Below are 25,600 nucleotides of genomic sequence, written 5' to 3'. Positions count from 1 at the left end.
TCCCTAGCAGGGCTGAACTTTATCAGATTTGCCAGGTGACAATCCATAATTGATGAATTTTACATCTTATGTATCCCAAAAGTTTCTACGTACATGATTTTGGCAACTTCACAAAAGGAGAAATATTTTTATTTGTACTTTTATCCCTCGTGTTTTACTGTTTGGAAATTTTATTTTTTACATATTGCTATTATTTTATATTTTTGCTTGTTTTCTTTCTTCTTCACTATTGCAACTGTATAAGTTAAAAAGCTATAAATTAAATAATGTTTGCAACTGTATATGTAGTTATAAAAATAAAATATTGTTGTTCACTGACACAGATATTACAAAGAGAAGAAACATTAAAAAGCATTGTGTCTATTTCTCTTTCCCTTCTGAAAGCCACGTTAGTCTTGAGATGGATTATCAGAACAAGTTCCATCATTGATAGGCCCTACATTTAATAAATTGAAAGTGACCATCTTGTCCAATCAAATGAACAGTAATATATAATTGATTCTCGTGATAAACTGGGTATTTGTTATTAAATCCTTTATATCATCCTGTAAGGTTTAAGATGTAATTATTTTTGTTTTGCATTCTTTTACTCTCTGTCACCTTTTACTGACGATTAGTTTCTCATTGAAAATTTGAAACATATTGTTGAATTTACAGTTTCTTTCCAAGGAGGTTGTAGAAATTCAAAATTTCAAATCTGCTTCTAGGGATGATATTTTGGGTGTCCACTCTGTCACATACGTAAGGGGCTTGGAAAAGGTAAGTTCTTCCTCCTTTCTAGTGTATTGATCAATGATACCTGTCATAGATCATATGCAATAAATATATTCACTATGTGTTTTTTAATGAAAAATGACTGCAGTTGTTTAAGTTTTACTAATATATTAATACATTTTTTTTTTTAAATTTTAGACTCAAGATAAGTCTTTGGTTATTTGTTGTACATTCAACTAGCATTTGGCATTTTTTTACATTTTAAAATTATTATTAATTTTTCCCCTTTTTTGCTTTGTATGGGCAATAAACTTTATGCTACAGGTTTTATGCCCGTGCTTTTGAGTTTTTTCACATTGCCTTGTTGCTTTCTTTTATTCTAAGGGTGCCAAAATTTCTTTGTATGCAATGAAATTTATATGCACCTGCAGCTATGCAATGCTTCTCTTTGTCTTTAGCTTATCTTCTATCCTCACAAACTTAGCTACCTTGGTGGTTCAGCTTTAAGTCCAAAGAGATACTTGTATTTAGCTCTATTATCCTTAGGCAAGTTGCCTTGGAATGTTTCTGATGCATAAAATTCCCTTTTGATACCAGGGTGTTCTCGATGTTCTTAGGGTTTTTTGTAATATACACCCCTATAATTCAACAAACTCACCAACATAACATCACATGGATCCAACATGTCTCCTCTATGCTAATCTGATACAACTATGAAGACTTGTGAAAACTCTGATTGTTTTTACTCCATGAGCCTCTGAATTGTAGAATTTTGCAGCTATCCCTGCAAAATAAAATAGATCTAGCAAAAAAGAAAGAAGCAAAACTTGCAAACAAAATAAAGAAGAAAATCAAAACTGAATTAATCCAATTTAATCATCTTCATTTTCATTACTAATGTATATGATTACAAATGATATATAGATCACAGGAGCAGAAATTATGCATGAGATGCATGGAATTTCTAAAGATGTAGATCAATTAAACTGAAATAATGAGGTAGATTGAGTTTAAAACTCTTTAGTTAGCTTACAATCACAATGCATATGCAACTCTTGTTCTCCATAAATCATGGGCAGAACAAGGAGTTTACTATGCGCTAACACTCCCCCTTAAGTCTAAGTAAGGAGAGATATGGGTCCAGGCAACAAAGCTTGATCAGAAACCCAATTACAAAGAAGAAAGGAGAAAACCCAATTGAGAAAAACTCCTAACCATTATTCTAACTATAAAAGAAAGCTGCAAACTGCAAACGAATCCACACTGCAACAGGATTGTACAGAATCATAGAAACCACTGCATGAGTACCTCTGGGATACTTTGAAAATGCAAATGTACATATTTTGCATTGCTCAAATGGATGAACAGATAGGTACACAGTTTCTGAATACATAAACTGATGATCTGAAGACAGGAAGATATGAATCTGAAGAAATGTGCTCCAAGCTAAAGAACTGCAAAGATGACCTCCGGTTGGGATGATGCCATTGTATATCCATTGCTCAATAATGTCCCACTAGAAAGAAACTTTGGAAGGACTCGACTCTGGAATCTCATGTAGTGAGGAACCCTGCTAGAAAGAATCTCTAGGAGCAAACAAAGTTGCAACATTGGAATCTCATGTAGACAAGAATTTAGAACAAAAGAACATTTTTGGCTGTCAATTGGAGGAAGAGTGCATAGCAACTTCAATCTTCTATTTATTCAGAAAACTTATTGAAAGAAACCTAGACTAAATGCATCAAGCAAAACCCCATATAAACTTTCTAAGAGTTTAATTTTTACAAAGCCCCAAATTTTCCAAATCTTCATCATGTGGTGCTTGCAAAGCACATTCAATTTTAAAGAATCAATATTGGAAAAAAAAAAACAAGGAGCATGCAAAAATTATGGGAAGAATATGCATGCATCTAGAAATAGAGGTCTACATCAGCTTCCATGATGATGGTAATCTTCAAAAATCTGTCTGATGCTTCTTCTTTCTAGCAATCTAGCTCTGATACCATGTAGAATTTTGCAGCTATCCCTGCAAAATAAAATAGATCTAGCAAAAAAGAAAGAAGCAAAACTTGCAAACAAAATAAAGAAGAAAATCAAAACTGAATTAATCCAATTCAATCATCTTCATTTTCATTACTAATGTATATGATTACAAATGATATATAGATCACAGGAGCAGAAATTATGCATGAGATGCATGGAATTTCTGAAGATGTAGATCAATTAAACTGAAATAATGAGGTAGATTGAGTTTAAAACTCTTTAGTTAGCTTACAATCACAATGCATATGCAACTCTTGTTCTCCATAAATCACGGGAAGAACAAGGAGTTTACTGTCCGCTAACATGAATGATGAACCCAAACATGCAGAAGTTTGCTGTCTTGAACCAACACCGAGAGTAAACTATCAAAGTTTACACCACAAACCTTCATAAGATGAACTCTCTGATTTAGGAAGGTTTGAAGTAAACAATAATGACTTCTGTTCAAAACTGAAATTAGTGAAGTAAAATCTGATTTTACTGCTCTACACAAAGGATGGCAACAGTACCAATGAATGAATTTCCCAAATATAAGCATGCGTGAAAAGCATTGTATTGCACCAAAATAATTCATAAGTGGTTGGGAAACATCTCCAAGAAATATTCAACTGAAAGCTATTACTTCCTTGACAAAGAACAATGCGCCAAATCCCTTGAATGAGAGAAAACGATGATGTAAAATGACTGACCTGCAACCAATCAGCAAACTCAAAACTGAAAATCGGACCCATTCTTTGCCAAGGAACACACCCAAGAGTGTCCATTTGTTTATTGGTCCAATCCTTACTTAAAATCTTTCTCCAATCCATCTCAAGATGAGAAAATGGAATCAAAAGATGGCTGGTAAGGAAAAGAACAGTGCTATCAATACTGAAATTTTCATTCTTATAGCTTCAAAGATCATGTCTACCTTCCCCAATAAGCTGCATCAATTATTGTTGAAGATCCCTAGCATAGATACCCAACCAAGAATGGTTTCCAAGGGTCAGTACATTCCAAGAAGAAACTACATCTCCAATTTCAAATGAAAGGCATGCAAAACTACTCATCAATATAAATAAGCTAAGTTGCAGATTCGGCAGCTTTGCCCTGCCGTTTCTGGGTACAATCCGTATTAGAATCGGGTACGATCTACAAAATTCCTATCGAATCCTGACAGAACCGGCCTTTATCTAGTGTTTTTAAAACAACTAAAACGAATCTGAATTGATTCCCTGCATTTGTGGGATTTTGCAAATGCTTTTTACATTTTTTCAGTGTTAAATAAAAATGGAAACCTTCTATTTTATCCCAATGCATTGCAAATAAAAGGGCCGACATCCACATTAAAAACACGAGCAAAACAAAACGTCTTGTAGGTTAAAAACGGGAGCAGATAAATTGTGTTTGCAGATAAAATCCGAAGTGGATAAAAACGTATTCACAGGTGGCGGAGAGTTGTAGTTGCAAGAGTGCGGAAGAGCATTTGCAGGAGTCGGACCCATTTGCAGGAGGTAGACACAGGAAAACTTGTTTGTAGGAGGATGCATTTGTCGGAGGCTAAGAAGATACGGTAAAAAAAATAAAAATTGTGAGAGTTTTGTTTTCCGATTTTGTCTTTGTTGATGTTTATTGTTTTGTAAGAATTAAATCAAATTTTAGGTTTATTTCATAATATTTTTAAAATTCAAGTTTTAATCAATATCATTAATACAGATTGAAAATATTTTTATTAATTTAATAAAGTGTGTATTGTATATTAATAAATGTTTATTAATTTAGGAAATAACATTAAGATAAATTATAATATATGTTAACATATATTATTATACAATGTATATTGAATTGTTTTTTAATTTCTCTCGATGATGAATAAATGCTTCCTAAAACATTAATGGAACTTATAATAATTTTATAATTTTAATAGTTTTCGGTTTCCCCTTTATATTTGCTTTCCAAGTTTCCAAATATTAAAATTTAATATTAAATTATTTTTTTAAATATTGTTTATTAAAATATAATAATACTATTATTATTATTATTATACATGTTATATATAATTTTTTGTATTAAGTATCATAGAAACACAAAGCTCGTTTTCGCTCATTCGAGCATCCACGTTATTACAAATACTAGCTCCTTTCGAGCACCAAACTAGAAACAACAATTGGAAGACCAAGTGTCACAACTTAGAAATCCACTTTAAACAACCAATGGAAGATCAAGAGTCGCAACTTAGAATTCTACACAAAGGTGTCCCTCATGGGAGTTGAACTTGGGTCTCCACATTGAGAACTCAATGCTTTAACCAACTAAGCTCAACCCCTTGGACATGTTATATATAATTGGTTTTTAACTTTTTTATTTTATAATTATTAAGTTGTTATTATTATTAATATAATATTTGTAAATTGTTATTAGCATTTAATAATTTATCGTTTATGATTTACATTTGTAATTTGAATTAAACCTTATATTAATTTAATAATATTTAAAATAAATAGCAATATAGTATAATTATAAATATAATTTTATTTATGTTATTGAAAATATAACTACAAAGTTATATTTATAATTATTATAATTAATTTCTAAAAATAAATCAAATATTTACCTTTTATTTATATTGTTTAATAATTGTTTTTTTTCTAAATTTGTTGTTAACAATGTAATGGCAATCGATGCTAGTTCTTTGACCTTCAAAACCGATCCAAACTCACCTTTATGGAAATATGTACAAATGATAGAACAAGTAAAAGGGGGTGGAACATTTGTTTGGATATGCAATTTTTGTAATGTGAGGTACAAAAGCTCATATTGTCGCGTGAAAGCCCATTTATGTGCAATCCTCCAACAAGGTATCAAAGCATGTCCAGGAAAGGATAGTAATGGATTGCCACCCCAACAAATAGCATGATTCATTAGAGAGCAAGAGGAAGCAGATGCGAGAGTTTCTCGTGGCGCAAACCATCCTTTGAGGAAAGGATGGGGATCAAGTAGGCCTCCTCCTCCATCTCATAATGACTTTCCGGATGTTGTAGTAGAGAGCCACCCATTTTTGGGTAGAATTGAAGAACCTGTTAGTGTGAAGAGAAGCAAGGGGCCATTAGAGAGAGCATTTAAGAATGAAGCTAGAGAGATTGCAAACCAAAGTGTTGCAAGATGTTTATATGCAAATGGTTTGTCGTTTAATGAACTGTACGATCACCATATTAGCAGGATATGCTAAGAAAAGTAAATGAGGCTCCACAAGGGTACACGGGACCAGGTTATGAAAAGGTGCGTAGCACCTTACTAGCTAAGGAGGTAAAAAGCATAGACAATGCATTGGCTCCCATTAGAAATTCATGGAAACAAATATAGGTGTCAATTATTTCTGATGGATGGAAGGATGTCAAAAACCGGCCATTAATTAATGTTAATGCAGTGTGCCCGAAAGGGACAATGTTTTTGAAAGCCGTGGATTATGAAGGATAGGTGAAGGATGCACAATTTATTGTTGACATTCTGATACAATGCATTCAAGATGTGGGTCCTCAAAATGTTGTCCAAGTAATAATGGACAATGCACAGAATTGCAGAGCTCCAGGCATGTTGATTGAATGTGATAACCCACTTAACTTAACCCAAAATTTCAACTGATTTTTTTTTTGATATATAAATGTTGATTTCTTATTCTTACATATTCTTAATTGTGTTTGATTCAATCACATACTTAGGTACATCTATCCAAACGGGATAGGCATCCACCCAACCAGGATGAGCATCTAACCATATGGGTTAGGCATCTAACCATACGGGTTAGGCAACTGTCCATACGGGACAAGAGGTTTCATCTATCCAATCCGGGATAGGCATCTACCCAAACGAGGTAGGCATCTATTCATAAGAATAGGTAATGCTCTAGCCAGAGACTGTAGATTCATCGGGACCATCTGGGTCCTGAGCCACTCTCTAAAGACTACAGTCCCCTACTAGGAGTGCACTGAGGTCACCTTACTTAGGAGTATAAAAATAAACAAGCTTGAGTTCTGCCTCAGAATTCGGCCTAAAGCCTTGGGAAGTCAAGCGAATCCATATAGAATTCCTTTTGAGTATGCATTGAATTAATTTTAACCTTTCAATTAGTATTTGCACCATTTGATCAAAAGACCAAGGAGCTTCGAGATCCAACCCTTCACCCATAACCAAATCCTAATCCCCATACCCAAACGCCTGAGTACAAGGGACAACTCCGTCCCTAGACTGCCTACATACCCGTTTCGGCACGGGATCAAGAAGTAAAGTATGTAGTTCTGGTTTCTAACTATGGTTTAATCTAAATTGTTTGGTTATCCATTTCATATGTTAATTGTCCATCAGCTTCTTGCAATTTTTAACCATCTAAAATCCAAAGGAGCTCCTTCCCCATCATTAAATTAATAAACACTTTAGAAAAACGATATTTGCTGAAGGAAGAAGTCTAAATTTGCAACTTAATTAAACTCCAATAAGAGGACCATTAAAATTTACTATTCACTAAGAATGAATTTTTGTAACCTTATGAAAATAAATTTTGATAATGTAATTAATTCTATCAATATAATAAATTTTATTTAAATGTGCAAACTAATTTTAATGATACAAATAGATTTAATTAATTTAACAACTTAAAATATAAATTAATTGAACTATTTGAATAACCTAAATATTAATTATAAACTATATTTTAAATAAAACAATTTTTAATTAATAACTACAAAATATAAATAAACTATTTTATAATATAATAAATTTTAATTATTCTTAACTACTAAAATAAATTTATTTATTTTAATTAACAAAAATAAATTATATTTAAATAAAAGAATTTTGTATATTAAGAAGGGAGGCGTCCGTCCCGCTCCCTCCACTGTAGTGGTCTATACAAAATATCGAGTGAGTTTCGTGGGGTTCGAATACCTCACCTCCCAGCTCATATCTTTTCTTCCCACCAACAAGGCACGCTGCCTCTATGCAACGTAAATGGCGCTTAATTTATTTAGATAATAACAGAGCTATATTGGGGGGGCTGGCAGCTTGAATGGTCAACCTCCCCCTCCACCGATCAACCCTTGCAATTAAGGCATGTACTGCCCGATTTAAATTTTAATTGAACCGCCAAAAATTAAATTTGAAATTTAACAAATCAATTTTTTCAATGTTAATATTATTATTTTTAAAATAAAAAAATATAAATTAAATTTTAATCTTAAATAAATAAACTTAATTTCAATAACTTATATTGAAAAAAAAAACAAGAATATGATTTTAATTTAATTCTAATTTAGTTATTTATTTATTAATGTTATAATTTTATATATATATTGACAACAAAAAAACTATTTTTGTTTGTATATTGTTTCATATCATATTAGAAATCCAATACTTTATATAATTATTTTATTTTATAGGAAAAGATTGATCTAATCAAAGAGAAGGGTTAAAAAAAAAAAAGAACTTAAATCTATATACATTCTTGAAAGGAATTCCACTAACTCATTATACCAAAACGAAAGTAAGATATACTCATTTATTTCATAGATGCACATATATTTATTCTATCAAAATCTGAAACAAGGAGACATGCATGCATAACTCTTCTATCAAAATATGAAACAAAGAAAGAATACATGCATATGTATTTCTTCTATTAAAATCGGAAAACATGCAAAATATATTTCCTTTAACAAATCTAAACAAAGGAGGGTATATGCAATTGTATTTCCTTTATCAAACTGAAAACAATGAAGGATGAGAATGTAATTCCTATATTATTTAACCCTCCCTCTTTTGATTTAATCAAAATATCAAAATCTTTCTCATTTAAACTACAATTTTTTTGAAGAAAACAACATGCATGCAAATAAAAGAATCCTCATCCATCATTTCTCTTTTGAAATTAAAACAAGAAAGTGTGAAAGGAGGGGACCTGTTTTTGAACGAAGAACCCTATTGTTGAATCTCCTCCTGTTTCCTAGCCATCCTTTCTCAATCCTCGCTTTGTAGGTTTGTGTAGATCTTCTCCAAAACTTCGAAGTAAAGAAAATTCCTACAATATTTCTACAAAGTTTCTCCTACATCTAACATGAATTTGAAACTAATTTCTTAACAATTCAAAGACCTATTTCATCACATAAAAGCAAAAATAAACTCCCCTCTTTCGAAAATCTAGTATTCATTATATAGAAAAGGGAGTCATTTTCGCACTACAAAAGAATTAAATGATTTACAGATTCTTTTTCCAAAAATAATTCCATGCAAAAATGATTATTGTCATCTAGTTGGGGGTTACATGCAAAAATTTGAATTTGAGATTCTCTTCTAGAACCTTCTTATTTCCTCCTACAACATGTGCTAAATAACATATTGAGAAAATTAGTAATTTCTAAATTAATTTCTTGCAAAAATGATTGTTGTCATAGTGGAGGGTTACATTTGACCATGCATTCAAAATTCGAATTTGAATTTTCCTCCATTTTATCAAAAATAAATTTCGTAACTCCTTTGTCATAAAAAAAAAACCATGAATAGAATTATTCATGTCATAGAATAATTTGTAACTCCCATGTCACATATTTGCTAAATATAATATTTATTCCTTAATATTTTGAATTTGAATTTTTTTTTCTAGAATCTTCTTAATTCTCCTACACCATGTGCTTAATTAGAATATTGAGGAAATAAATAATTTCCAAGTAAATTATGACCTCACAAGTGTGTCACCACTATTTAATTCTTCTTTTTAAACTAATTCCATCCTTATTCAATTTTCATCTCCAACTAACATTGCTCATAAAATTAATAATAATATTAATAATAATAATAATACCAATAATAATAATAATAATAATAGCAAGTCATATAAAGACCGGACAGGTAGCAGAGTTGGCTTGGATCGTGGGTTTGCTCCCCATTTGTCTCGGGTTCGACTCTGAGGCTTGGATTCAACCGATGGGCTTGGCTGACGAGCTGCTTACTCATCTCTAGGGACTAGTTTTGCCTCAACTCGCCCCATAATGGGAAACCAGTGTCATTGGGTTGAGTCGCGGGGATACCCTGGGTGACTAAAAAATAATAATAGCAAGTCATATCAAGGTCCAAAAAGAGGGTTATGACATTGAAACACGGTTTGAACATATATTTTGGACACCTTGTGTTGTAGATTCTCTCAACCTTATGCTATAGAAGTTGGGTAGAAAAATAAATTGGATCAAAGAAATCTATGCCGAGGCTGAAGAGATCCAAATGTTTATTACAAACCATCACATGTCACAGGCCATTTTTAGGTCATTTTCATAGTTGGAATTGCTAAAGGTAATTGAAGCATTTCAATTTCAAAATTCTACATTTCACTTTATTGATTATAAATTTAGTTTTTAAATTTGAGCATATCTTTTTATTTTCTTTAATTATTTATTTTTGAATAGGTTGCCGAGACCCAATTCGCATCCAACACAATTGTCTTGAGGAGACTTGTGAAGGTGTGAGAGCCACTTGCTAGCATGGTTATTAGTCAAAGTTGGTCCCTATGGAAGCAATCTAGTACCGAAAGGGCCTCAAATGTAAAGTGGATGATCCTAGATGACACCTGGTGGCAACGAGTGGAATATCTTCTTAGTTTCACCGAGACCATCATGAGTATGATCCGTTATACCGATATGGATCATCCATGTTTGGGAGAGGTATACCATGACATTGATTCAATGATTGAGAAAATGAAACTTATCATCAATGAAAAGGAGCAAGACCCTGAAGAAAATTTCCTTAGAGAGGTGTAGACAATTTGTGTTGAGAGGTGGAACAAAATGACCACCCCACTTCATCTTCTTGCATGTGCATTGACTCCAAAATTTATAGTGATGAAATTCTGGCTATGCCGTCAAGTGTGCCACCATATAGAGATCCAGAAGTCAGTGATGGGTGTAGGAAAGCACTTACAAAACTCTTCCCCGATCGTGAAATGGAAGATTTAATTACAAGTGAGTTTGTTGATTTTGTAGCCTCCAATGGTCAAAGTGCTTCTACTCTTCGTGACAAGTATAAAAAGGATGCTCATGCTTGGTGGTACCTCAATGGCCATACATCACCACACCTCCAAACTCTTGCAATCAAACTTTTATCACAAGTAAGTTCCTTTATTTTTATAGTACTATCTAAATATATGTTGTTTACTATTTTAAAAATAATAAAATTATTAACTTCAAATTTAAAGTTTGATCTACAATTTTATAATTTTACTCTCACTTTGTTTTAGTAGGTAGCAATTCCTCTTCATCTGAGCGAAATTGGAGTACATACTCCTTTATCCACTCAGTGAAACACAATCGATTAGCAACAAGTAAGGCAAAAGATCTGGTTTATGTGCATTCCAACTTGCGCCTTCTTACTCATACAGAAAAGGAATACAAGGAAGGGGGCATAAAGTTGTGGGATGTAGATCTAGAGTGAACTGATTTAGATTTTTCAGCTGCCACAAAATCTTTACTTGTGGAGTTGAATAGCCATCGTCCTTCTAGTGTGAGTGGTAGTGGGGTTGCATGTGGTTCTACTCATCTACCTACATCATCTACCTACATCATCTAATGTCAATGATGATGTTGATCTTCCTGATGATCCATTTGATGCATAATTACTGATTGTGTTGTTTTAATATTGAAGTTCAATGAACAATGAATTTATTATGTCTATCATAACATTCAAGTTTTGACAAATTGATATCAAATTAGTATTATTGTATTTCAAATTTGTAATATTTATGGTAGTTCTAAGTTTTGTTTAGCATGCATGATATGTTGTATTCTAAAAATTTATCTTGTTTTTATTTTTAAGGCTGCAAGTATGTATATATTTATAAATTTTTTTTATATGGACGTACCCAACTCCCAAATTTTTTTTTGTTGTATCGGCATATGATACCCACGTACTTGTACCGGCAATTTAGTAAATAAGTATGAAAAATCCCACATGTTGGCCAACTCCAAAACTTGAGACAAAATTTCATGCAAGAATGATGGAATGTAATGTCCCCTTCTCAGCAGTGACCACTTTAGTTGGTCATTACCCTATTCCAAAGACGCGTAGGCTAGTCGGGAGCAAAAATTAGGGTTTCCTACCTCTGCGAGGATGTTTCAGTGTTTTTGGTGGCTTGCATGTTGGGGTTTGACAGTTTTGATTCTAGATTCCTTCTGAGTTTTCAAAAAGCTTCGCAATGATGGTACATGCATAGCAAGCAACGTAGTTTGACAAACTTAATATTTTTAGTAAATGGAGGTGAGGGCAGTTTATTTTTCTGGGCTTTTATGGGTTTTCAGAGAGCTTCATGATGGTGTAACATGCAAATGAATCTGAAGACTTTTTTGGACTTACTATTTTTAGTAAGTTGCGAAAACTGCTCAGAATGTGGTAGAAATCACTTTGGGAACACTTACTATTTTTAGCAATATGCTATTTTTAGTAAGTACTATTTTTAGCAGGGGTTCAGCTAGTTAGTTCAAATGGCTATTTCCAGCAGGTCAATTTGAGCAGTTTGTCTTCCAACATTTTTGGAGCTTGTTTCAGCAAGTTAAGTATTTGATGAAAAATGGTGTTTTAAATTAAATTATAACCTAAGGCAAAAGTTGGACGATATATTTAAGGGGGAATGCTTAAGTTATATTGATATCTAAAGTCATTTCCTTAATTATATGTTGGGCAATTCTTGGTTGAGGAAAATATTTTATAAGTGAATTACTGTTAAGGCAAGATGGATGCTTTAGGAGGAAAATAAGATAATTTTATGATATAATTCACTTTATTCTTTGGACACCATAATACACTTTATTGATGTATTTTTTATAAAGTGTATTTGCCACCATGTGATGGGTGATTTTGGGAAAAATGAAATGAAATGCAAATTAAGGAAACTGGAATGCCGTTGTTTAATCCCATATTGGAGGGAAAAGAAGTTCGATTTGAGGAGGAAGTTATAAATATGTGTCTTGGCCTTCATTTTAGACTATCCATGTTATTTGCAAAGAAGTGCTGCCAAAATCCAGAGAGATTGCTTCGAGGAATGCATACCTCCTAGCTGGTTCTTGGCTTGTTGCTTGAAAGATAGCAACTAGTTGAGATTGAGAGACTGTTCTTTACACTGAAGAACAAATGGAGTTCATTGATGTAATAACATTTGATGTTTTCTGATGTGTTTTTGGGGTGTTTGTGAGTTTTTCAGGTTGCTGGTTGGTTGTAGAGCTGAAGTGATTTTTTCATCATAAGTCTAAGGGCGAATTTTTGTGGCTTCTAGGTATTCTCTCTTTATTTTCCCTAGCCTTAGGGGATACTATATGCCAGTTTTCAGAGTCTGATTTGGAGTTGTGAATTTATTATAGCAAATTGCCCTCTTCTAGGTAGTTCTATGTGTGGGTTTGTCTAGAAATGTGTGCATTAATGTTTTAAGCGAAGTTTGCAGCTGGCTGTTGGTCCTTTCTAGCATAGTTCAAAAACTCGAACTCACCACGGACTCGGCAAACCAAAAATTTGGACTCAGACTCGGACTTGTGAAAGGCTCGCGAAAGACTCGGCAAAAAAAAAAACCATAGTTTTACAAAAAAACATAAAGAAATTAATGCATTTAGAGAACATAAGAGCCATAATTGAAACATTACATATGTCATATGATCAACAAACGCGCAATATTTGAAATTTCATCATTCATACTCATAGTTTCAAACTTTCAACTCTAAAATGTATAATACCAAGATTTCTTCAATGCTAATTATGTTGTTATATGGAGCCTAATCAGACTCGGAGGTTAGATTTTCCCTACTTCTATCAGCGTAGTTTCCCCCTATATTTTTTGACGGGGGTTTGGGGGTAGCATCCCCAAGTTGGGGTCAAGGGGCAACGCCCCTTGCGCGCTCCCTGTCGCGATACAGGGCGGGGCCGAGAGGCAACGCCCCACGAGGCCAAAAACACTTTTATTATTTTATAAAGGTGTCGGGTGTTATTTTTCTATTGGCCCACGTCCAATTAGGGTTACCCCTTAACCCCCAAAAAAGTCAAAAAGGGGGGGAGTTATGCCAAATGAAGGCAAAAAAAATGAAAAAAAAACTCATTTTTAAAGCTTGCCTGATGGTTTTTCTAGGTCGCACGAGTCCATCTGAAAGACTCGCGAGTCTGTGCAAAAGACTCGTGCAAGTCCTTGCAAAAGATTTGCGAGTCTTTCAAATGGACTCGCCTCGCGAGTCCTTGGCGAGCCGACTCGTGGCTCCCACGGACTCGCAAGTCCGTGGCGAATCCACGAGTTTTTAAACTATGCTTTCTAGATCGCCTCCTTCCTAGAAATCATTTGCAATCAGTCTCTGGTTTTTCCGTGGAGTTTTGGAGGAGTTGTGTGCTTTTTAGTGTGGTTTGTAGCTGCTGGTTTGCATTATTTAGCTTGCTGGAAAAGTATATCAGACTTAGAATTTTGGAGTGTTAGGTTACTTTTGGGGGTAGTTGGTCTTTTATAGCTTGTGGAGTGCATTAAACATTATTTACAGCTTTGGACAGTGATATCTTTAATCTGAAAATCCATGATATGTATTGTAAAGTTGATTAGTAGTACTAACAACTATCTTATTTCTGGATTGTATCACATCACCCACTAAATAAGTGGAAGAGGCTTGCTTTGCCACCTATCTTATTTCATTGTACTCTGTCCTCCCGCTGAATAAGCGGTTGAGTAGATTGTTATTTATCATTTTCAGTCCTCCTGTTGAATAAGTGGTTGAGTGATTGTCTCTTTACTTTAGTTATTTTGGATTTTGTAATTGGCTGGTTACACCGCCAAATTGTGGTTTAGTTCCAGTTTTCTCTATCCCGTTGGAAAGCGGAAGTGGCTGGTTCAACCACCAATTTGTATTGCTCTCTTCATTTTGTTATGCTAACCAACGATGTAAAACTATGCAGGTTTCTGGAAAACTTGTGAGCCCTAGTCTGGCGTGAGGCACTCGCAAGAAAACTTAGCAACGAGTTAAAAAAAAACCGATGCGATTTTTTCCCATTTTAATTGCTGAAAATCGTCGAAAAACCTGACGCCAAAAACGAAAAAAAGAAGTTTAAGTCGCAAAAATGCAAAACCTATTTTGACATTTCATTTTTGCGTGACGACAGGCAAGGTGTGGATAATAAAAGCGCAATTTTTGCAGACGGCGAAGCATAAATCCGCTCGATTAGGGCAAAATTGGAGCAAATCTTCGCGTGACTAAGGCAAGATTTTGGGTTTCAAGGCGGATTCGAACAAGGTTTTTTTCTATGATTAAGTAATTTAACAGTGTATTTTTTAATTTTAAAGTTTAACTTCGAAGTTTTAAATTTTTAAGTTTACTGTGTTATCAGTGAACTGTTATATAGTCTGAAGTTTCTGTATTATTATGTAATGTCCCCTTCTCTGCAGTGATTAGTTCAGTGGTCCATTGGCCTATTCCGGAGACCCGTAGGCTATTTGGAAAGGAGAATTAGGGTTTCCAACTTTTAAGGAGTTCTGATCAAGCTTTTTAGGGTTTACTAGGAGGGAATTCTTCAGTTCTGTCTATGGTTTCCTTCTAGGTTTTTCATGAGCTCCAGGGTGGCATAACATGCATTTGATTTTTTGCTGAAGTGAGAACTTACTATTTTTAGTAAGTTAGGGTTTGGCTGTTTGGATGATGTTGTCTTACTGAGCTTTCCAAGCTCTTTCTCCGGGTGCAAAGATCATGTTTTTTGGAGGAGTATTCCATGACTTACTATTTTTAGTAAGTGGCAGTATTGAGCAATTCTATTTTTAGCAGTTTGGATAGGGTCCTGTTCCTGTAGCAATTCAGTGGTCTTCATTGCTCAGCTTCATCTTGGATTTTGTTGATAATCAGTATTGGAGTCATAAGTGATTTAATTAAATATTATTTCCTTATCCTAAGGTTTAATATTTAATTATTTTATTACTGATTAATGATATATTGGGCGACTTAGGAAAAGACATTTATATCTAATATCAATGTTATATTTCCTTAAGTTAGGCATTGAAATTTGGAGAGGTGAATTTGTGAGCATTTACATTTGAATTTCAAAGGGAAAAAACTATAAATATAGGTGCTTGGCCTCCCATTTGGATATCTTATGAAATTGCATTGTTATGCTGCCGATTTGGCGATTGAAATCTGAGCTTCGAAGTGTGGCTTCCTAGCTAAGTCTCAGTTTCGTACTTGGGAGATAGTACCTAGCTGTGTTTCTTGTATTTCTAGTGTTGTTAGAGAGTGTTTTGTTGAGTGTGGAGTGTGGAGTGTGGATTTTGGAGTGTTTTCTTGCTGCTGGTCGCGGAGTTGCTGAAACTTTATTTTGCTCATACCTCTCGACCAAGTGATTCTTTCGTTCTGGGTATTGGTTCTATCAAAACGTGGCATGGAGGCGATATAATCTACAATTTTATAGCCATTGATTTGGAGAATTGGATTTTTAGTTGCAAATCGTACCTTTCAGCTGACTCATACCAATCCAAAGGTGCATTGGGATGCGTGCTGCTGTTTTGAGGTGACTAGATTGTAGGTTTTGTTTTCATGTTTCATCGTCCAGGTTATATCTTTCATTCGCATTTGATTTGGTGTGTTTCCGACTTCATTTGAATGAGTTTTGATCATTTTGGTGTTGCCGATTGAGACTAGTCATGCTTGTTTGACTTCAGATTTTTGGTACAGCAGTAGTACCATGATTTGAGTTAATTTGTTAGTTGTTTCTTGCTGTAATCTGCACTGGATATTATCTCTAATCTTATCTTTCTGAATTGTAAGGTTAAGTAGTAATACTACTAACCATTTTTGGTGTTGCTTGCCCACTGCATAAGTGGAAGAGGCTGGCTTAGCCGCCTATTTGCTCTGTAATTCAGTTATGAATTTTTGTCCTCCCACTGAGTAAGTGGTTGAGTGATTTTATGTTTGTAATGCTCCTCCCGTTGAATAAGCGGTCAAGTTGAGTTTTTGATGTGATTCAATCCTCCCGCTGAAATATTGTGGTTGAGTGATTTGTGTCTTGGTGAGTTGTTCACTTGGCTGGTTTATTGCCAAGTTTCTTGCTTACCTGCTGGATAAGCGGAACGGGCTGGCTTGCCGCCAATTATTGTATTCATCTCTCAGTTGGTTTGCCGCCCATTATTGTATTCATCTTTCAGTTGGTTTATGGTGCTAACGATCCTCGAAACACCGTACACTCTCACCCTCCCAGATTGCGCTCTTGGTGATCAGAAAGTGGAAGGGTTACTTTCAGTAGTATTGAGATTATATTTTCTAACCTTAATGGGTAATGGTGTTTGTTTGTAATCCTTATTGCTTTAAAACAAAAATAATTATCCGAGATATTACATATTATTAATAATAAATTAGTAATACAGTTATTTTAAATAACAATGTTAATAGATTATATTTTAATATATTAAATTATTAACACTATTATTTAAAAATAACCGTGTTAATTACTTAATAATTAAGATTTAATTTATTAAGTTTATTAAGAATTTAAGATTGTTATTTTTTAATAATAGTGTTAAAAACTTATTTTAATAGTTTAACACTATTATTTAAAAATAACAGTATTAAATAACTTATTAACACTATTATTTTATACTATTATTTTTTAAATAATAGTGTTAATAAGTTTTTAACACTGTTATTAAAAAATAATAGTGTTAAGTCTTTAATATATTAAGTTAACACTGTTATTTTATAATAGTGTTAATAACTTAATATATTAAATTGTTATTAACATTGTTGTTCACTATTAGTCTATTATTAATAATAGTGTTATAACTTATTGTAATATAGCTAGGAATGTAGGAAACTGGATATTTTTTTTCTAAATGTTGGCTCTTTGTTTTGCAGCTTGCTAGGTTCCCTTCCTACTTTGATAAAAGGAAATGGCTTCTATAGGTGGAAATGGTGAGTCTAGTGGCAGAAAGAGAGACCCTTGTTGGAAACATGCTATACCAAGCAACAAACGAAGAGAGGTCATTTGTATCCATTGCACTAAGCTTATGAAAGGTGGCATTAATCGACTCAAATATCACCTTGCAAAGATTGAATGCCGAGATATCAGACCATGTACTAAATGTCCTGAAGAGGCTGCAAGGGATGCAATAGCAATGCTTGATGCATATGATCAAAGGAAGGCAACAAAAAAGAGAACAACAGAGGCAATGGCAGCCCCAAGGGTAGATTTGAGTTCTATAGGGTCACATACAGATGTGGGGGCATCTAGTTCTTCCCGTGGGCCACAGATACGAGGAACGGGAAGTATGGGCAGCCATATGGAAAACTACTTTGTTCCACGTCACACTCCTGGTGCACAACCTGGATTGTTAGGCACTGCATAGAATAGAGAGGCTCACCAACAAGCAAAGGTGGCATGTGCTAGATTTTGGATCTACAATGATATTTTGTTCAATGTTGTTTCTAGTCCATATTGGGACCATTTGGTCACCGCATTGACTGTGGCAGGTAAGGGGTTCAAGTCCCCAAGTCGTTATGAGATGAGTGGGTCCTTATTGCAGGATGAGGTCCAAGACACTCACGCATTAGTGGAAGAGCAAAGGAGTATTTGGGAAAAGAATGGCTGCACTGTTCTTTCTGATGGGTGGACGGATGGTAGGAATAGGACACTCATCAATTTTCTAGTTGCTTCAGGGGGACAGTTAGTATTTTTAAAATCAATTGATGCCTCCAATGAAGTGAAGAATGTAGAGACCTTGTGCAACATGTTGGATGAGGTGGTGATGGACGTGGGAGTGTGGAATGTCGTCCAAACAATAATTCGCTTATAAAATATTTTCCTCAACCAAAAATCGCCCACATATAATTAAGGAAATGACTTAGATATCAATATAACTTAAGCAATCCCTTTTAAATAAATCATCCAACCTTTGCCTTAAGTTATAATTTAATTTAAAACACCATTTTTCCATCAAATACTGAACCTTCCAAAACAAGCTCCAAGGACATGGGGAAACAAGATGAGAGAATTCCTGCGAGAAATAGTTATTGAATCGCGCTGAAGAACCCTTGCCAAGAATAGTACCAAAAATGTTGGAAGACCGACTGCTCAAACTGACCTGCCAGAAATAGCCATTTGAACAAGCCTGCTGACATCCTGCTAAAAATAAAACTGCTAAAAATAGAAGACTTCTAAAAATAGTAAGTGTTTCCAAAGTGATTTTAACCACATTCGGAGCAACTGTCACACTTACTAAAAATAGTAAGTTCGGAAAAGTCCTCGGATTTAGTTGAATGTCACACTATCACAAAGATATTTGAAAACCCAGAAGGAATCCAGAATCAGAACTATAAAATTTCAACATGCAAACTACCAAAAATGACAAAACATCCTCCTAGAAAATAGGAAACCCTAATTTTGCCTCTGACTGACCAACGGGTCTCAAAATTGGCCAACAATCCCCAAAACAAATTAGAGCGGAAAAGGGGACATTACAATTGCCCAACCTGAAGCAGATGTTCATGAGTGAGAGGTGGTTGGGGAGTCCTTATGCTACAAAGCTTGAAGCAGAGAAGGTTGTGGTTGCCATTTTTTATTCTAATTTTGCCAAGATGGTGGAGGAGATCATCAATGTAAGTTTTGAAACTTTAATTGATGATTTATTATTTAATTTTCTAATATTACAATTTGCTGATTTTGTTAAATTTTTTATATCTAGGTGTCGAAATCGTTGGTGAGGGTAATACGAATGGTGGATGGGGATCATAACTCCATCGGGTATCTATATGAGGCCATGGATAAGGCCAAAGAGGCGATTCAACACTTGTATGGGTCAAACAAGACCAAGTATGAACCCATATGGCACATAATTAATCGGAGGTGGAACCATCAACTCCACCAACATATTCACGTTGCTGCCTACTTCTTGAATCCCAAATTTTTCTACTCCCCGAGTTTCAGAGCAGATGCAGAGGTTAAAGTTGGCCTTGACACATGCATTCGGAGATTAGTTGATGATGAGAACCTTCGAGACCTGATACTTGATGAGTTGCAAAGATATAAGAAGGCCACAAGGCCATTGTTTTCTTCACCTGATTGCAAACGTAGGAGAGACACCCTACAACCAGGTAAAAAAAACATATGTTTAATTTTATTTTACCATTTATTTCTCCCTTTAAGATTATTAAAACCTTTACAAGTTATAAATGACATTTTTTATCCTTGTAGATTTGTGGTGGGAAGATTATGGTGCCACAACACCTAATCTTCAAAAGCTTGCCATCCGCATATTATCGCAGCCTTGTAGTGCTTCTGGTTGTGAGCGTAATTGGAGTGTTTTTGAGGCCATCCACACAAAAAAGCACAATAGGTTGACTCAACAACGCTTGAATGATCTTGTCTATGTGCGGTACAACCTTCGATTGCATGAGAAGAAGGTACAAGGGCAAAATTCACATGAGGCACTTGACTTGGATGACATTTATCTATATGCAGCAAAATGGGTTGCTGCTCCTGATGATGTTGATAATGATTTGGATCCATTCCTTACTGATGAGAAGCTAAGCGAGCTGGAGAGGGCAGAAAAGGAATGGGATGCGGAAGTGGCAGCACGTGAGGAGGAGCACGAGGTTGATCATGTAGAAGTTGAGAAAGCCAACTTCACAGACCCCGAAGATCACCTGCATGCAAATAACCTGTCACAGAAAGAAGAGATGGAGACAAACAAGCAAGGGTGCTCTGAAAGCTGAAAAATGTATTCATCCAAGAGAGAGAGAGATAAATTACAATGATGAATCCTTATAAAAGGATATTGTGCAACCCTAAAAGAAACCCTAATAGGTAGACATTTAATAATTAATATAATTATTAAATGTCACAAATGCAAACTAAAGTGAAATCTTAAGAGAGGAATAAAGGTAATTTAATCAACATGATTAAATTAAAACCTTTACTCTAACACCCCCCCTTAAGATGAGCAAAAGTGCAGTTACAAAGATGTGCAAGAAAGCAAAGGTAACTACAATGCGAGAAAGTAAACTTGGGTCCCGACAACAAGGCCTGATCAGGTACCCAATTACAACCAAATCTCTGTAAAGTGGAGAAATAGAGAAAACCTCATGGGAAAAACTCTACTCCAAAAAGAGATGAAAGAAATAAATGCACTAATAACAGAAGGATAGGAGGTGGATAACATGATACCCCCCATAGACAAATTCTATCATATAAGTACATATACAATGGTCTCCATAGGAGAAAAAGAAAGAGACTAGAAGCCCCCCCCACAATGAAGAAACTCTTGTCGCACATATGGATGCCTGAGGTAGAATCCAGAAAGAGATCCTGAAGCGGCATATAATATTCCTCCCCTTGGGAAGAAATGGATCCAAAGGATGAAGACGATGAAACCCTGTGAAGAGAGAAGAATCAATCTGTCTCAAGATGTGTGCCATAATAGGATGTTGAAGAATCCCTCTGTCTGAACTGAAACAAAAGATGTCAAATCCAAACTGAACTGAAGACTCAAAAACTGCAACCTCTGAATGCACAGATGATGGTGGGCTAACAGCTGGAATATGGCTGTCAACAAAGAGGAGCTGAAAATCCTCAAAGTAATCCTCCAAGTCTGCAATATAGGACTCTACAAACAAAGACGAAATGCCTGCAAGATAAGAATCCCAAGTAGCCATGTCTGAAAGATGTATGATGTCCTGCTTAGCTGAATCAATAGGAGCCAAAGAAGAGGCAATATCAAACTGATCAGGAACAAAAAGAGATGATGTTGATACATGTATAATCTCAGTCTGAAGAGTAGGAACTGTGAGACAATCCTCTGATTCATTGGAATATGTAAGGGTGTCTAAATATTGAAGTTCCTTTAAAGTATCATGATCAAAAGGTGTGTTATCTCTCCAACCAATGGGTACAAGACAATCTGAAGCAGGATCCTTTGGGAATGGAGAAAGACTGGGGTCTCCATAGATCTCCCAAAGACGTGTCCAAAGTGAGTGAGGACAATCAATGCCCAATATAGCCCACACAGTGTCAGAATCAACACTAGACAAAATAACTCCTACTATGTGATTTCTAATGATATCCCAAGCTAGTTTTCCCTCTAAAGTTGCTGGTTCAGGTATGAGATCATACAAATAAGGCAAAATATTAAGCCACCTACAGTGTGTAAGTATGCCCTTTGCCCATGACCCATAATTACCCCGTTCTAGAAATACAACTGAAGGGTGAGTACAAAAACCCATGATAACTCTTCAAATTAACAAATCTGAGACTAAATGACTTTAATACTGATAAAGCAGATCAAATAAAGCCATCCCACGCAAACAAATCATTTCCAAGTGATGAAATGTCCAAGTAATTGACAGATGTGTGAAAACACAAAGCACTGAATAAAATGTACCTGGTGTAGATTCTGGAAAAATAAATGATAGATCTGGAAAGAGCACAGAAACCCCTTTCCAACGCCTATTTGTTTGCGAAAAACGGAGTCCGTATGCAAAAGATATGGCTCCTGGAGTGCAAAAAACTTGTTCTAACTTTGACTGGCAAAAAACACTGCAAAACGGCAAAATCAGAGAAAAAGACCTACATCAATTAGATCAGGCTCGGAACCAGCTTTCCAACGCCTATTTTCATTCGAAAATCCGAGCTAAAATGCCCGAGTTATGCCCGATTTTGTAAAAACAGCTCCAAAAAACTCAGATAGGCCCTTACAGCCCTCAAGGGCTAAAAAAAATAAGCCCCTGGTCCGCTGGGCGACCAGGGGCTAGAGCTGGTGGAGTTGCGGGGCTGTGGCGGCGCAGGAGCGGCGGCGGCGCGCGGGCTGCGGAAGGGCAGCGGAAGGGCGGCGCTCGGGCGGCGGGCTACGCCGACGGGGCGGCGGTGGCTGTCGGGCCGCGATCGGTGGTTACCGTCGGCGGCGGTGGCCTGGCAGTGGCCACCGGGCGGCTCTTCGGCGGCGCTACGGTGTAAACTAGCTGCGCTTTTTTTTGAATAAAAAACTGTGATTTTTTTATTTTATTTTTATTTTTTTTGTGTGGTTGCCTCGAACTGTGTGCCCTGGGGCCGTATGGACTTGGGGCATAAAAAATTTGCCTCCTGGAACAACTGTGTCCAAATTGGACGAATTTTATATGGAAATAGGGGTTTTTGGGCACTACGAGCTCAACGGTGAGGTCCGTTTGGGCTCAAAGTGCACCAAAAAAAAAAATACCCCTTATTCCAAAATAAAAAACAGAAGACAAACACAGATCTTATGCAACCAAAACCTGAAAGTCAGATCTAACCCTCGTAGCTCCAAATTCTTCAGAAGACGAACAGGAAGCAGCAGGTCTGGAGCTCTGATACCATGTAGAAGTTGAGAAAGCCAACTTCACAGACCCCGAAGATCACCTGCATGCAAATAACCTGTCATAGAAAGAAGAGATGGAGACAAACAAGCAAGGGTGCTCTGAAAGCTGAAAAATGTATTCATCCGAGAGAGAGAGAGATAAATTACAATGATGAATCCTTATAAAAGGATATTGTGCAACCCTAAAAGAAACCCTAATAGGTAGACATTTAATAATTAATATAATTATTAAATGTCACAAATGCAAACTAAAGTGAAATCTTAAGAGAGGAATAAAGGTAATTTAATCAACATGATTAAATTAAAACCTTTACTCTAACAGATCATGCAGCAGAGGCACCTATCGAGGCACCTATTGAGGATGTTGCCACTACTTCAGCACCACCCCCCCAGCGGCAACAATCTATTTTGAGCTTTAGTTGTAGGCACAATTTATGATTTCTCATTTTCATTGATACCAAAACTTGAATGTAGTTAGAATTTCAGAGGTTGTAGTTGTTTTGTGGTTTATGTCACTATGATACATTGATATGTATTAAACTTTTATTCACATGTTGCACTTGTTTTTTGGTTTATGCTATGTATTTAACTCAAACTTTGATTTATATTTCATGCAAATAAGTATATGTTATACAAATTTGGTGTAAATGTGTGTTTTTGAATAATATTTTAAAAAAAACGTATTTTCAAATGTTCGATAAAGTTGCCGAATACTGCCGAGTTTTTCCCCGAGTTTTAAAAAAAAATTGGACTTTCACGAGTTTCTCAACAATGATGCTAACGCTAATGGGTGAATGTATTGTGTGAGAAATTGAAAAAAAATTGAGGGGGACATTTCATGCAACTCAAAGCAAGTACCAACAAATAAATAACCCTCAATTGAAATTATCAATTTGCATACCCAAATTACTTTCCGCGTTGTCATGTAGTTAGGAATGATGATGCCTCTTAGTGTCATATCAGTCCAAATACAATCTTCATTTGTCTCCTCATTTTCATATTTCATAACCAGTGGTCTCCCAAGACAGTAACGTAAGAACCCGTGCTTATTTTGCCCTTAATTTTCAGTTTTGATGGCTTGGGATTTTGTCAAACACATGGCATGCAAACCTCTGAATTCTGATTTTTCTGGGTCTGATATGAATTTCTGAGTTTTGTTGTTTGAATTTTGGATTGATTGTGTTGCAATTACATGTACCAAATAAGAGAGAACATCCAAAGAACCCTTTATTGGTGAAATATGAGGTTTGATTACAAATAAATCAGGTATTTATCAGACTGTAACAGCCAGTACAAACCCTAAGTATTTGAGTGTTCAGCAATTACAACATACTCAGATGATGCATAGCTCCAATGGCAATGAGATGAGCAATGTAGCAGACCATTTGATGATGAAACAACCTCAAATTTGGACTCCAACAAGTTTGAGATTTCTGTAGATAATTGGAAGGTCTGAAACACAATGCTGACTGCAATTTGGTGATGCCAAACTCTCCAAAATCTCCTCCAAACCCTAGCACAACTTAGCAATGAAATACTCACAAACCCTCGCTCAAACAAATCTAATCCTGCTGCAAGCACTGCTCACATCACTATAGCAGCACTGTTCACGACACTGTTCACGTTATTATTCACGACACTATTCATGTCACTACAAATAAGCCCCAAAATGAATTCTGAATGAATCCACCTCCTACGTGGAGTTGGGTTTTCATCCAACCTACAAATTCCCAAGGGTTTTCTTCCTTGAAAATGGCTATCACTATCACACCAACAACTATGGAGAAATTTCAATATCAAATGATCACATAACTTGAGCCTTGGAGAAGGATGAGGCTCCTTTATAAAGACTTCCCAAACTGTTGATGAGCCTCCACTCTCAATGTGGGATTAAAAAACTTTTATTCTATTTTCTCCCTATAAAGTCACTATATTAATTGAAACTCCCTTGTTGCTCGAAAAATGACCTTTTCATTAATATAATGATAATTTGACACACAAGGTCCTTGTTTTATGTGCCCAAGATTTATGGCTTCTCATCTCGGTTCCAATGAGCTATAACAGTAAGGTGCTCATTAAACAATATTATTAAAATAACAACCTTGGTAAATTTAATTAAATTATAGTCAATAGTACACCCGACTTGTGAAAATGGCTGAAAAGCATCGGAATCGAAATTTGACAGCATAAGAGTGATCCCGATGATGAAAGATGATAAATGAGCTTGATTGGGTGACTTACTAAAAATAGACACTCTCTCCAAGAATCTTGGAGCCCAAAGTGCAAGCTGAAAATTACATCTGAAAGCGTCATTTAACTCCTCTAAACCATTCAAGCTCATTGGAAATACCAAAACACCCTTTGGATCATATTGACACAAACCCAACATGTTAGTGACAACTGCATTGCTAGAGAATCCGAAAATGGGGACATTACAAGTAACCAATTACCTCATAATGTGAACTAAGATCAACACCAAGCTGAAAACCACACTCCACCTCAAGTTTT

The 25,600-nt window shown here is 35.4% G+C and overlaps 1 protein-coding gene across 2 annotated transcripts in view; it reads left to right on the top strand.

The window, feature by feature from the left end:
- Positions 1-25,600, top strand: part of LOC131044570 (histone deacetylase 14, chloroplastic) — a 208,165-nt gene that overhangs the window by 99,849 nt on the left and 82,716 nt on the right. For both annotated transcript variants that reach the window (XM_057977932.2, XM_057977926.2), the window contains exon 3: positions 658-759. In XM_057977932.2, coding sequence (XP_057833915.1) covers positions 658-759 — 102 coding nt within the window. The remainder of the gene's footprint in view (positions 1-657; positions 760-25,600) is intronic.

The sequence above is a fragment of the Cryptomeria japonica genome, chromosome 3 (genome assembly GCF_030272615.1).
Source record: "Cryptomeria japonica chromosome 3, Sugi_1.0, whole genome shotgun sequence".
Taxonomy (NCBI): domain Eukaryota; kingdom Viridiplantae; phylum Streptophyta; class Pinopsida; order Cupressales; family Cupressaceae; genus Cryptomeria; species Cryptomeria japonica.
Note: the sequence above shows the minus strand (reverse complement) of the source record. Positions and strands in the feature narration are given on the sequence as shown.